Source organism: Falco biarmicus, chromosome 1 (assembly GCF_023638135.1).
Source record: "Falco biarmicus isolate bFalBia1 chromosome 1, bFalBia1.pri, whole genome shotgun sequence".
In the NCBI taxonomy this organism is placed as follows: Eukaryota; Metazoa; Chordata; class Aves; order Falconiformes; family Falconidae; genus Falco; species Falco biarmicus.
In genome coordinates, this window is record NC_079288.1 from 23,284,336 (window position 1) to 23,298,926 (window position 14,591).

At 43.3% G+C, this 14,591-nt stretch overlaps 2 protein-coding genes across 2 annotated transcripts in view; one reads left to right on the top strand and one right to left on the bottom strand.

Annotated features, from left to right (window-relative positions):
• Positions 1 to 3,336: 3,336 nt before the first annotated feature.
• RFC2 (replication factor C subunit 2) lies at positions 3,337 to 10,949 on the bottom strand. The gene is made up of 11 exons (XM_056338513.1): positions 10,718 to 10,949; positions 9,810 to 9,879; positions 9,095 to 9,136; positions 8,607 to 8,713; positions 7,325 to 7,426; positions 6,627 to 6,727; positions 5,766 to 5,923; positions 5,324 to 5,389; positions 4,762 to 4,842; positions 4,322 to 4,435; positions 3,337 to 3,644 (listed from the first exon to the last, which is right to left on the bottom strand). Exons 1-11 carry the CDS (start codon positions 10,831 to 10,833, stop codon positions 3,534 to 3,536), a joined length of 1,068 nt encoding a protein of 355 aa, XP_056194488.1. The 5' UTR covers positions 10,834 to 10,949; the 3' UTR covers positions 3,337 to 3,533.
• A 143-nt stretch (positions 10,950 to 11,092) lies between these two features.
• CLIP2 (CAP-Gly domain containing linker protein 2) overlaps positions 11,093 to 14,591 on the top strand; it is a 101,057-nt gene continuing 97,558 nt past the window's right edge. The window contains exon 1 of the mRNA XM_056337978.1: positions 11,093 to 11,307. The gene's annotated coding sequence lies outside the window, so the exon portion shown is untranslated. The remainder of the gene's footprint in view (positions 11,308 to 14,591) is intronic.

Below are 14,591 nucleotides of genomic sequence, written 5' to 3' on the forward strand. Positions count from 1 at the left end.
TGTGGTGGTTTATTATGGTTTTCTATGATGCAGATGATGTCTGCATGGTTGGGTGAGACAGAGGTGGGAGCACGTGAGAATGCACAGGATGATGTGTGGGATCTTATGGGAAGAAAATGTAGCTCCTTAAAAGGCTTCTTCCTCAAAATGGGTTCAGAAAACTGCTTCAAGAGGGGACACAGCCCACGCTCACTTCTTCAGGATGGGTAAGAGTGAGCCCTGGAGTGGGAGAAGGGGATGTCAGGTGCTTCCTTCTACAAATGACTTGGCTATATTTTTAGCAGAATCACTGAGACCACGGGTGGCCGCTGTTCATGTAGCTGAAACCGCAGGTGGTTAGGAGTTCGGCTTAGGAGATTTCCTTGTAGCTCCTACAAATGCATTTATTCCTGCTTCCACAGGACTTTTACAACACGGAAAATCTAGTGTACTTCAGGGATGTACACAGGCAGGGAGCCTGATTTTCTGCTTACCCCAGCCCAGCTCCCACTGACGCCCTGGGGTTTCCTGATGTTTAAATGCTCTGCAAAAGGTTCGCACAGGTGGGGGATACTAGCATCCCAGTGAGCCTGGAGCAGATGCAGTGACAGCCACGGCCTGCTCTGGCTCTGCACAGGCTCACAGACAGGCAAGGAAACAAGGAGATGCCTTCGTTACTGAAAGGGTATGCCCAGCTCTTGCAGGGTCATGAAATTGTCACCCTTGGTTCTTCAAGTGCTGAGTTCATCACCAAGGATGAAGCTCCCCCTTCTCCTGCAGTGCTGCAGCCCATGGGTTTTTTGCTAGCAGGGAAGAGCGAGCTTCATTTCCAGTGATGTGTGTTGATGTTACACCTACTGCTGATTCATCTCGTAACTGGAGGGAGCCATTAAATGATCAGAAGATTAGCAGCAGCAACAGATCCATGGCACGTAGTAACAGATCCAGCTAGAGCTCCCAGAAAGTTCTAGCTGTTAGGCGAGTGCACAGCCAAAACATTAAAATACATTTACTGCTCTCCTTGCTAAGCAGGGAGGTGGGTGAAACCGATTACATTTTCCTGGTATAAGGTTCCTCCATTGCCAAAATCCAAGTCTGAAAGTTGTGGAGCTGAAGCAGGCAGGGCAGGAGCGGGTGTGGAGTATCTTCCCTCCTCTCACTGGGAGCCTGAGCAAATGCCCCTCTTGCAGCTCTCCAGCCAGCTGTAACGAGGGGTAAATCCCTCTTAGCTTTGTAAAGCTCCTGAAGTACTTTTCAGCCACTGATCTCATTACTCTGGAAGATATCCAGGAACTGTTATGGGAACTTTCATCAATGTTATTACAGTCTTGTTCTGAAAAATCTTACGGTTTTTCTTTGCAATGGGCGAGTATGCACATGTGAATGTGTTCACTGACACACTGTCTTTTCAGGACTTGTTTTTAGGTGGGCAAGGATTTCTAGTGCTCAAGCAAAATTGCCAGATCCTGTATCGTCTGAACATAATGCAGGGAGACATGATGCTTCTCCTGGGTCCATGTATCTCTCCTCACATTAGGTAGGCAGCCAAGCAAGCAATTCACTTCCTGTTTTCAATTTAAGATACATTAGAAAAGTAGTTTTGGCACCACTGGTGTGGCTCTCAAACAGAGCTGGGGAGCTTTAACTAGCTGCCAGAAAGTAGCAGCTCTACACTTGGAGAGGGGTGAGAAAGCACCTTTGGTAGAACAGGCCATGTTGGTGGCCTCTTGGACCGATACTATTCCTCTTCTCAGGAATAGTATGATTATGGCCCCCCGCCAGTGCTGTAACAGATTAGCCCAGAAGAGTGTCTGCTCCAAACTGGAGCTGTGAAAATGCAGCTGCTGAATATCATTGCAAAGAAAACCACTTACACCAGGTAGGAAGAGGAACTGTGACTCTCCGTGTCTCTCACCCTCCACCCACAGAGCAAACCAGACGATGCCCAGGCAGGTACATCCAGTGGGGTGAGGCCCAGCCTTGTGAGTCCCCCAGATACACTAGCTGCTATTTTACGAAACTTCTGCAGTAACACCTCTTCATTCCCTGTTCAGCAATGAACATATTTAACTAGAAAGCAAAGACAGTGATGTACAGCCAAGGAAAATTAACCTATTGTTTAAACGTGCCTTATTTAAATTTGTGGAGACAAAAGCTGTGATGCTGTGTCAGTAAAGAACTCAGCAGCTTAACTTCCTTAATACCAAATTATTAGTTGTATATTTAACAGTGTTTGTGCTAGTAGTGACAATTCACTGGCTGGGAATCCAAAGGTAAGTTTGATGAAAGTCTAGTGAAGGAAGGATGTACTTTGAGCATTACATCCATTATTTTGTTTGCTTTATAAGCTCAAATGCATCCACGTTTTAGCTGTTGACTAACTTGCTCTCCTGCCCTTTGAATTAAAAAAGCTTCCGTCAGAGGAGCTGCAGAAAGTCTTGATGGGGCAATTTAAGATGCTAGCAGCTCTCGTTGTTGAAACTCACTATCCCTGCAGCTGAGGCAGTGAAATGGAGGGTGTACCCAGCCCTCACTCCAGTGAGGGGCCAGCCAACATCCTGCCAGTGAAGATCAGTTTGGCCCCAAGTCAGCTGTGGCGTGGGCATCTGAACGCTTGGGGTGGAAAGCATCAACAGACTGGGCAGGGCAAAGTGCAGGCACCGGTAACTTGTACCTCTACTGTGTTTTGTTTCACCGCTCTAACCAGGATGTGCTTAATATAAAGATGGCTCTGCTTGGAGACACCCATCTCACATCTGCAATGAAAGTGGTCAAATTCAATTTATTCTTGCTTTTGCTCTGCGTTTCACGCTTTATTGCTCATCTGCACTAGCAAGGTGGTTTCCAAAACTGAACACACAGGAAAGCATGATGGTTTTTGGTATGCTGAAACTATGGTAAAATGACATTACTGAACCTGGACAGGCAAGAACAGAAAAGGGATCTTAAATGAAGAGCATCCCAGAATTTAGGGTTTTTTTTAAAGATTACGAAAGGAATATCCAAAATAAATAGCTGGCACCATTAAGAAATGTGTAATATTTCTCCTGTATAGTGAAAATATCTTCCTTACTCACAGCACCCAGGAGTAACACCTGCTCAGCATACCTCAATTGTAACTTCATTTAATGCCTTATTTTGTGCAGTTTTTCCTTCATGTTCTCAGTAAGACCACCACTCATGACCAGGCTTGAAGTATAATCACTGACAACGGGATTCAGTTTTTGTTTCTGCTGCTGTTAAGTCTCTGCTATGTACCACTGACATAAGCAGTTCTGATGAGTGCACTAGACAGACCTTACTGCTCTGGACTGTCAGAGTTCTCTTTTTCTACTTCAGTTATAAAACATGTAAGAGTAAATTTTAAAGCTTTATTGGTCTAAATAAAAAAAAGTACAAAACATTTTTACAACAGAACCTGATTATTTTCTGCAATTTAGTAAAACCAAGGGAACAGGCTCTTTGCATGCAGAATTCAAGACACACACAGAGCTGCTGAGCCTGCACGCCAGGCCTTCACCTTCCAGAATGCACGCTTCAGCTCAGTGACATACCTAACTCGCTGCAGGGGCTGCAGTCTTCTGACACAGCCTGGCCAGCAGTCCAGCCATTTGTAGAAGTGAGTTCACACCTTCTGCTATCTTCATATGAGTGTACCCAATTTCCTAGAGATAAAGACATCGTAAAAACTTCAGTTTTCTCCCCCAGTCTATGTATAGTATCAGTAATGACTAAATAGAACATATCCCTTACGGCTAAGAGACCAAGTCACTTAAACTTCACTTCTCATGGAAGTGTCTTCTCATGGAAACCAACTAGAATGCTTTTTTTTTTTTTTTTCCTAAATTGAAGCCTGTATTTCCCCACTTCCTTTACAAGAAGCAAGGTGCATACATTCGAGGACAGGTTTTAAATATGAAGAGTGATTCCACTACATCAGTTTACCATTTGTCAGTTGGCTGTTCATATAATTTAGTATCTCACTATTTATCACACTAGATTCAAGTATGTGCTTGAAGAAAGTTCTCAAGGAGTTATTTAAGGCTTTGATGTAAATAATAAATTCAGCCAGCATCACATCTGTTATTAATTCTAGTCGATCACTAAAGTGACTTTCGGCCCTTCCGCGGGTGATTAAATGTCAAAAGTTCTAGTGACCATTCTTACTGACAAACTGATAATGCAGGGTGGGAAAGGAAGCAGTAATGAGTTAAGAAATACTTTTTTCATGCTTATGTACAGCAAATCTCAAACAGAAAACCCTGAGGCTGCCCCTGCATTACGGATCACATCCTCTTAAAAAGGCCCAAAAGATCCTACCAGGAGCTAGGTTAGTACTAACCTTGATGAATTCCAGTTTCAGATATTCTGGCATTTGAAAGGTTTTACACACACGGAAGATGTTGCCAATCACATCTTCTGGAGAGTATCCAAGTCGCCACAGGTGTGCAAGAATCTGTGCAGGCAAGAATAATCTCTCACTTACCTGGCAAGGCAAGTATATTCACTTTTGGAATAGCTGTACATAACTACTGGAATGACACACACTATTTATCAGATGATTTAACCTCGATTGTTTAGCAAGCAATTTCAATACATGGCTTTTTTGCTTGTTGGCTTATTCATCTGAAAAACTCTTCCATAAAAAGGACTTAATTCATCAACTCACCTACATGGTATTGCCTTTACCCTAAAGTACAACACACACCATGATTTCTTCAAAACAAACAAGAATTCTGTAGAGAAAAATTGTCTATGCCGACACAATGCATGAAAACTAACCTTGTATGCTTCATCAATATTTGCATTTATGCAGTGTTGTATCATTTCTTTCACAAGCAGAGGATGAGGCTCATCACATACCTATATCAAAGAGAAATATTACGCTTCAAAATATTAGAAGACTCTATGTTAAAAGTCTAGTATTTTCACCAAGCTTCTATACAGTTCAAGTACTAAACCAGACATATTCTGTAATACAGAATTAATTTTCAGTAATATGACTTTTCAGCTATCCTGCCATGGCAGGCACAATAGCACGAAACAAGAACACCCAGGTAATAGATTCTAAAGTGATCACTGTGAAATTTCCCAGCTGTTGTGATTCACGTGCTTTGAGAGAGCTGGAAAACCACAGTCTCAGATGTGCCATTAGGGACCGCAAGTGCTCTCTCCCTTTTCAAAAGGCACATGCCCTCTTTTACACCCCAGTGCTGCAATTGCTACATACATAGTGCTGTCTGCAAACTGACAAAGCACTTTCAAAGGGTTATGTACCTGATCAAAGTTCTCACACAGCTGTAGTGCTCAAGTTCTAGCATCACTGTTTTATGCTATAACTAACCTTAAAGACATTTTCACTGTTTATGAAGCCAAATCCAGAATATGTGGACTGTAAGTTGTTTAAAGCCTGTGAAAGAAAAAATAAGACTTCATTTGTTTTCTGAAATAATTTTCTGAAGTGCTGTACTTCTAACTCCCCTCAGGATGAAATACACTTTTCAGAAAATGATGCTAAATAAGCAGTTTTCAATTAAGCAACACAGGAAACTACAAATGTATACAGATTTTTGTTCCTTCCCACAAATTCAGTATCCAGTTCCCATCAACTCACTTTTCAGGAGCAGATCCACTTTAAAACCTCACAAAACCAAATAGTTTAGTTACTTTTGTGCCACAGGTCACCTCCCTTTGCTTTACCTCTCCAAAAATAAATCCTCCAGAGCCACAATTCGAAGGTTCTTTTGCTTTAAACAGAAGCCTTTGTTTCATTGCCCTTCTTTTACCTGTCTCATATCCCCTTGGGCTGTGAAGATAATGGCTTCCAGTCCATCATCTGTATATGGTACATCTTCTTTCTCAACAATTTTCAGTAGCCTTGCAAGGATCTGTGAATCTGTCAGCTTGGTGTAACGCAGCACTGCACACCGGGATTGAATAGGTTCTGAGGGCAGAGATGTATAATTAGTATTTCCCTCTTTTCTCAAAAAAATCCCCCAACCATTTGTTTTCATCTTGGAAGAAGCTATCTCAGTTTCCAACTCATCATTTGTCTTCTTTCAAAGAAAAAGAACAAGTCAGCTCCAAACAGAATATAGCATCTCCTTAAGCATATCTTTCAGTCCTTCTCTTGAGCCCAAATGTGCTATTTGAGTTTTTCCAGATATGTGCAAATATATATGAAGCTCAGCTTCTTCTGTTTTCTGGGTTTTCTGAATGTATGTTTATCATGCTATTTTAACGGCTAAACAAGAAAAGTCTAAAGGTCAACAATGTGTTAGCCTATAGGTAAACTTAAAGATTATGTTTCAGAAAGGACAACGAAAGGTGTGCAATATCCCGTAAACAATACATCAAACAGCTTTAACTGTAGCAGAGTTGGATGGAGATTAAGCCCTAAGTATGAGAAATCTGCTGCTGCAGTCACGCACAGCACTATCCATCAAAACCAGCTATTCAGAGGGTTCATTTGCTACATAAGTACACTCTTCTTTTATTAGCTGGATGTACAGGTGGCTTGATTTTTCAGAAGTACCATGGTTTCCTGCAACAAGCAGGTCCAAGGTATTTCTGAAAACAGCCTTGGAAGTTAGCCAACAGTATGGAGAACATATGATAAAAACACTCAGGGACTAGCAGCACTTTACCTATGATTTTGTCTGAGGCATTGCACGCAAGCGCGAAGCGCGTTGTTTTGGAATAAATTTCCATTGTTCTTCTCAGTGCTTGCTGTGCTCCATCTGTCATGCTAGGGGAGAAAAGGAGTTAGGACAGATTTTGCCCTTCATGACTTACAGGTGCAACCTAATAACTATTTTTACACAAGCTTCATAGTTTACTGATATTAAACAGTGTTTTGTAAATGACTTGATATTCTGGTTCGATAAATGAAGCAGCTTTTTTTAGTCATGTGACCAAATCATCCAACAATGCAGGCAGTCACCAAGACCTCCATAAATATAACGTGCAAAATTAAATCATTAATACTCTGAAGAAAACTGCTACGAATACTACTACTTATAGGCAGATGGAGGAGAATGTCCTGTTTTCTTCCAGTGAAATAGTCTAGGCAAGCCAGACTGTTTTCAAAGAGAAAGTAAACTGGAAGACACTATTTCATATCCAGTTAAATCACAAAGTGTTTCACCTCAATATTCAGCATCTCCTTTGAAGCAATGATCTCTGCTTGGTATGAGTAATCTCCTAAGAACACTGTTGAATGCATATTTATTTCCTAACAAATTATTTTTGATGGCCTGATAGAAACATCTAAGACTGCCTAATACAACAGGATAGATGCAACACATTTCACGTAGTAGCTAAAGTCAAGAAAAAAACAACGCACCTGTCTGCTTCATCAAGGATGATTATTTTATGCCGACCTTTTGGAAGTGTGACCTTTTGCTGGGCAAACATTTTGATTTTGTTTCTCACAACATCAATGCCTCTGGAACAATAATTCAAGTGACTCATGATCAGTTGGGTGAAATTGCATAACAGATTTTATTCAGCAGCAACAGTGGCTGAAGCGCTCCTGAGCTCCCTGTTCTCCCACTATTTGTTCCTGCTCCTTCAGCTGTGCCAGTATAACTGCTGAGAAACCATGTTGTAAGCCAGACTCCCTAACTAATTCAAATTTAAACACCAATAATCCTCATTTTTTGAGGTTTTGGAAAGATATTTTAATAGTGGCAGTATACATATATACATATGTGTGTGTGTATATATATATATTTAAAAACTGCAACCTTTACCTGCAGTACTGCCACAAAATGAGTTATGTTTGGCAAAAAGCAGGGGTAATAAATGAACAAGTGCAGAAGCGTTTAAGACCGATTTGCCAGTACTTCACACACCTACATCCACAGGCCCAGAGGTAACTCAGAAGAGTTTAAGAAAAACAGCGGGATAGAATGCAACATATTAGCACAACTTGGACACTTTCCTAGACAGACTATCAACAAAGACTTAATTTTAAAAATAAAGGATTTTACTGTTTTGTTCTGTTTAGAAAATGAATACTATAGCTCTTCTACAACTGATATTTACAAAGGTAGGTAAAATCTATCAACAGCCCCCCAGGAAACACTCTCAGAATACTTCAGGATGGGTTTGATACAGAACTCAGGAAATATAATCAGCCCTCAGTGCCTGATCCTTGGAGAAGAGTGAGTGCCCTCTACGTATCTAAGACCCATACCCTACATTTTAATCCTCAACTGCCCTTATTGCCTTAATTTCTCTCACTTTGCTTTTTTTCCTAAACACTGAAAAGGTTCAGTATAACCAACTTGTTTACTTTTCATTCTCTGGAGTATCTTCATGATGGCAAGGGGAAGCTTAGCTCTTTCAATTCAAGAAAACAGTACCATTTTGGATTCCGCACTCCATTTGTTTACATTTTTGTGTATGAAAATATCTATCAAGTTTATAAAACATCAAGTAATATCACCTATGTTGACAGGTGGACACCAAAGACTGCCTAACTTTTAGTTGGGAAAACTGCATTAAAATAAGTACCAGAGGCCTTTACTATGGCATCGGGCCTATCAAGCTGGCCTGAGTTTAAAATAAAAATGGATACTTGCTTCTTCATTAAAAGTTTGATAAGGTTTATTCATTCTCACCTGTCATTTGAGGCATTCAGCTCCAAAACAGCATCCTTCAATGCAGGACCAAGCAGAGCACGAGCCAAGCAGAGGATACTGGTGGTTTTACCTGTTCCTGGAGGGCCCTAGAAATGCAACAATGCAGCAATTGCTGGTAAGATTAATGTAATTTTCTAAGTTGTACTCTCTACAACACTCCTCACAGCTGCAGCAGTGGATCAGACTAGAGGCTGGCTAAGTTCAGGATCCTGCCTCCAACAGAGGCAATGCCACAGAGGGAAGCACAAGACACACTGCAGTAGGCATCTCAGAGGCAAGTTAGTTTTTAACAGCAGGTTGTTTACTGTGTATTCTGCCAAGAACGTTGCTCCTTGACCATGCAATCACTGTCGCTCTTACCCAGCACATTCAGGCATGATGCAAATCTATACTGGGAGGCTATTGTAGCTAGATTTTAGAAGCCAGGACCAACACAGTGAAATACAGTACAACACAACAATACTTACAGCAATTATAATATTTGGTACATTCCCCTCTTTTGCAAAGACCTAAGAAAGAATAATAACAGCAAATTACATAATAAAATAACAGGAGCAAATAGTTTCCAATTCTATTCTATTTCAAGCATGGGAAACAGGCTTCTTTTTTTCCCCTCCTGCTTTCATTTTTTTTTTTTTAAACCTGGCTGCTTTTGTGTTGGTTTTTTTTTTCCCAGTTGAACCATTAGAACTCAGTCCCTAGAATAATATGGAAAAACTTAAAAGCACTTAATCCCACAGGTCTTTAGTACTCTTGCCTTTCCTCTGCATTCATTGTAATTACACGCTTGCTAGTACAAGCCTTCTGCTAACAAATACTGTGTGCTCACAAACTAATTTGTTAAGAAAAAGATTTTTCTTCTAGAAAAACATTATATTTATGTTTCTTTCTGTTGTTATATAAATTATATTTATTCACCAAAACAATATTATTATGACAGCTACATTTTTCTAAGATGTATCAAAACAAGGACAATTTAAACAACATCCCAATTCAAAGAAGCATATTTCCTTAGAACACCACTCAAACATGTTCTAAAATGTGTGATTTCTCAAGTAAATCATGAAGTTTTTTTTCCACGTACCCAAGTATGGATGTAAAAATACAAAAGTGCTTGTAACGGTCTGTGGATCTAGGCAGAACTATTTTTTTGAACTAATCCATAAAGGGACAGCTACAAACCTCCAATCTGCTCACAGTATCTTCATTTCCAACTATTTCACATAGTTTCATGGGTCTGTACTTTTCCACCCTGTAAAAGTAAAACCCCACACACTTCAGCACATCTAATAAAACTTTAGCAGTGCTTTACACTGACAGAAAAGGATTATGTTAACATAGCACAGAACAGACGACTTGAGGTGTCTTCAGTGCAAACGCTGCAGGGTCCCCCCTCATTGCTAAGCACAGCATTCCACAACACTAATTCCTGAAAGGTTGTTAGTTCCATTCGCATAAAAAAAGCAAAAGGAAGGAAAAAATGCTTAACTCGGACACGAGTTTGGCACTTCAGTCTGCTATGGGGACTAAGGGGAGATGTCACGCTGTGCACTCCCTCACGGTTAACACAAGGCAGGGCTGACTGTGTCTGGACTCGATAGGGACTTCTTACTTTCCACCCCAGGCTGCCCGGTGCCCACTCCCCCCGCCTACACAGGCCCCAGTCCTGCCCGGGCAGGTTACTGGGTGCAGGCAGAGCCTTCTACGCTGCGGGGACACCCCCGCTTCCGAGTCAGACCCAGCTACTGTGTTCTGGCGGGCACGGGCAGAGGCCCTAAGCGCTCGGGCCTGGCCGAGGCCGGAGCCTCGGGGCCGGCCTACCCGATCCCCTCAGCCCTGTACGTATACAGGCCCAACAGACCAGCCCGCACCCCCACCTTCCCGCCAAAGGCACGGCGCGCCCCGCCCCGCCCCGCGCCCCATAGGCCGAGCCCCGCCAAGCCCCACCTCCCGCCGCGCTCTGCACCAATGGTCGCGCGCCTCCGGCCCTGCTCCCTCCCCTGACTCCATCTCGCAGGCGCTCGATGGCCGCCCGCGCCTCCCGCCCGCAGCCGGTCCCCCGCGCAGGCCGCGCCGCCTCCCTGCCTCACCAGGGCAGCTCGTAATGGCCGCCGCCGGCCGAAGAGGCCCCCGAAGGGTCGGTAGATCCCCGCTTCTCGCCTGCAGCGGGTCCGGCCTTCTCGTCCTCTGCGACCTCCACCTCCATTGCGCCGGCGGCGGCCCGGCCCCTCTCCCCGCCGCCTCCGTGAGGGGAGGGCCGCGCTGCCGGGCCCGCCTCTCGGGGCTGGCCGGCGGGATGAGCCCTCCCCCGCGCTCAGGGCCCGACCGGGGCGGCCTCCTCGGGAGTGGGCGCTGGAGGTGCTCTGCGGCCGGCCCGGCGCCTGCGGCAGCTGCGTGGGGCCGCTGAGGGGAGCGGGCCGGGCCCGGGGCCCTTGGGGCGCTGGGCTTTGCTGAGGGTGGGCTGGCGGGGAGGCCTGGGGGCCGCTCCCGGCACGGCTGGGCGGGCTTGTGCGCGGCTCTTCTGAGTCCGGCTGCTTCCCCTGGCCTACTGACTGGTCAGGTTCATCAATAAAGCCAGCGATATGTTTGCACGTCAGGAGTCTAAAACTTTGTTTCTTCTTCTAGCTACCTTTATTCCCTCCCTAAAATGAAAACAATAAAAGGTGCATCGCAAAATACTGTAAGTAGTTATAATGGGAGGGCTGGTTCCAGTGTGACTGTTAGAATTGGTGTATCAACACTAGTTTTAAACCTCAGTAGTTAATGGGGCCTCTTGGTAGGTCTTTAAGCTCAGCTTGTGCTCCACATAATGACATCTGAGTTAGTTCAGTGAGCAGGGGACCTGTCCTTCAGTCTGGCCTCTGATTTCTTGCGACATGTTTCTAATTTAAGGTGGGTGGGAGGTAGGAAGTTGGAACTCATCATATTTGAAGCGCTGTGTGAGCAGTGATGCTCTTCTAAGGGGTTAACTTCCTATCACTTGCAACAACATTTGCGATGTTACTGTCAGAACCTGTTACTTAGTGTTTTGAGGTTGGTATGTGAGCATTTGCAGATAAGAGCATAGCCTTCAGCCTGTAGAACTGGTTCTGCCTGTGGCCTGACAGCGATAGCGTTTGCTGAGTTTCTTCTAAGGCTCTAAAGCTCCGGAGGGTAAAGTTTCTGTTACAAAAAGCGCAGTCCTATATCTTGAGTTTTTGTGTAGGCAGGGTGGTCAGTGCTTTAATCTTGTATTGCATGGGGGGGGTTTATTAATATTTGTACATGGTTCCTAGTGGTTTTAGGATACATAAGGGTGAAATTGTAAGTGGTCCGTACCTTTATACGGCTGGCAGAATTAACTGTGGATTAACTTTGCCTCCGTTGGAGGTAAAGTAGAAAATTAAATAACACAACTATGTGGCATGTGAGGGTGAGATAGTTGGCACTTTTTTCAGTATTCGGGCTGTTTGTAGAACACGTACCAGATGACTACGTTTTTCCTGTAATACCTCAAACTCACTATGTTACTCTTCTCTTTGGATTTAACTTACTGCAGTACTCAGCAGAACCCAACATGAGACAGTGAAATACTGCAGCTGCATACAGCACTGCTGGTCATAAAAGTCTGTCAGTACAGCACACTGGACGTGCTTTGGTTTCTTGCCAAATTACACAGTTGTTAAGCTCTTAGGAAGTACCAACGTCTAGATAAGATAAAATTTTCCTGGCCAGCATTCTCCCACTGTGTGTGTAGGATTGCTGCTGATAAGCCCCCAAAGGACAGTAGGAAACGCCATTCATAAGAATTGTTGCAGAGAGCCTGATGACAGATTTTGTGATAAGTTTCTGCTAATCAGTGCAATAGGTATTTTTTTGATACAGTCTCCAAAGCACTGCAACCCCTTGTAGGCAGTAACTTCTCACAGTGGTTCTGTAGCTTACCAAACACAGAACAAGCATTTATTGAAAACACAATATTGATAGGGATGTGTGGCAGGTACATGAGCTGGAAGTTTTAAACCCCATCCATCCCATATGTTTTTATCATAGTCTGTCTGTTTACATCGCAGGATACATCCAGGATAAAATAAATTTTGAATTCAGTGCTGAAATGGCAGAACTCTTTTGTTGTGTCATCAACGGTACCTGAATACACCTGCATGCAGATGTACTGTATCATCCTGAAAGGAGAATAATCTTAAATTTAAGATTATTCTTTCTGTCCTGTCTCTTGCTCACCACAAAAGCTTACTAATTTTTTGTAATCGGTATAGAGTACGGATAAAGGCTTTTTGCTAACGATTTAGCAAGGGGAATGTTCCTCTTGAGTGTATTCAGAGAGCTTATACTACTAGTAATGGAGATCACCATCAAAGGAGTAAGTGGTGATCTTGTGGTCATCACAGGAGCGAGGAAGTCCCAGCTGCAGGTGCTTGAGGAAGGGAATAAGTCCTTTAAAGACTGTATAGAGGCTTTTCTCACATCAACTTCAGTCAAGGGCTTCTGCTCTAGCCTCTACAGGACAACTGAAGCCCAATGCAATGTGTTTTGTCAGGGGGCTGGGTAAATGCAGAAGTTGTGGCAAAAGAATTGCTGTTTTGCATGCTATGGTTGGTGAAACTGAGGATAGTTTGTTTTTAGTTTGAACAAGAAGTTGAAATCAGTGAAGACATTAAAAGTGAGGCAGTAATTGAAGACAGCGAAGGGCAACAGTGATGAAATTATGGTGGAGGGGTGTGAGGTGTAAAATCCAGAAGGCAATAGAAATGAAGCATGAGAGCAGAAACTAATTTTAGGTGATCGTTAGTTGAAAGTATATATCTGTACTGCATATTTGGTACAGATGAGTAATAAAAAGTTTCTTATATACAGTGGTTTTGGAAGGGAGAGAACTCTTCAATATTCAAGGTCATTTTGCTTTTGAGTTAAATTTGTGAGTTCAGCTTACCACTATTGTTAGGGCTAACACTAATATATGTTATCCAGCAGGTCTAAAAGGCCAGGGGCTGTGATCTTAAATTACAGTGTTAAGAGAAGTGCAAAGCTCCTTCAACTGTCCATTCCCCATCCCCACCAGCCCTGCAGTCAGTTAAAGCTGTCGCCTCCCATTGCAGCGTGCTGGTGTTCAGCAGCCACAAGTAGGTCACGTCGCACAGATGGTCTTGCTGCCAGGGAAATGCGGAGTCTGCAGTCCCCTTTAAGGCTATTCCCTGTTTGCTCGCTCTCCTAATCACACAGTTAGGTTGGAGACAGTGAAATGAATTCTGATGCTACCAACCATTTTATCTTGCTTTCACTGAGGCTGAAAGCATAAAGCGAAGCTGGTAAAAATACAGAGAGTGAAAGTAATGATGGGATGGTTACAAGGGAGGCTGGACTGGTGCTTTATGAAACAGGGCATCACCATATTAGGCGGTTTCATTGGCTCAACGTGTCTGCACCCAGACTGACAGGGGCCCTGATTCCTGTAGAGCTGCTGTTCTTGAGCTCTAGAGCAAAACTGAGGATGATGCTGTCGGTGTATGCCAGTATTAATTTGTCCTTGTTCTTGTAGCATCATAGCACCCCTCCATTCTTCATACGTTTATCTGTAGGATGTCCCTGGGAAGTACAGTTGTGCTGATCTGAGCTAATGTTATGTGTACCATTTAAAATTTCTTCCTAAATATAATGGCTGAAGTCACACATTCACACTCCACCAGCAAACTGCCACATCCTAGTTTATTTCCCCTCCCGCTGCCTCATCCTTCCTCTCTCATTACCATCTTTAGTAGCTGTAGAGCAACGGCAGCTTACCAGAAGTCTGGGTAAATACAGCCAGACATCTGCCCGCCTTGTTACCTGAGCACTTTTATTTACGACATCTCATTGCTTTTTACATTTTCATTAAATACCTTTAAATGTTTTTTTAATGCTGTCACATGAAATTCTAAGCAGCATGCCATCTCAGTCTGCAGTTAGGAAATTCATACTGCTAGAAGT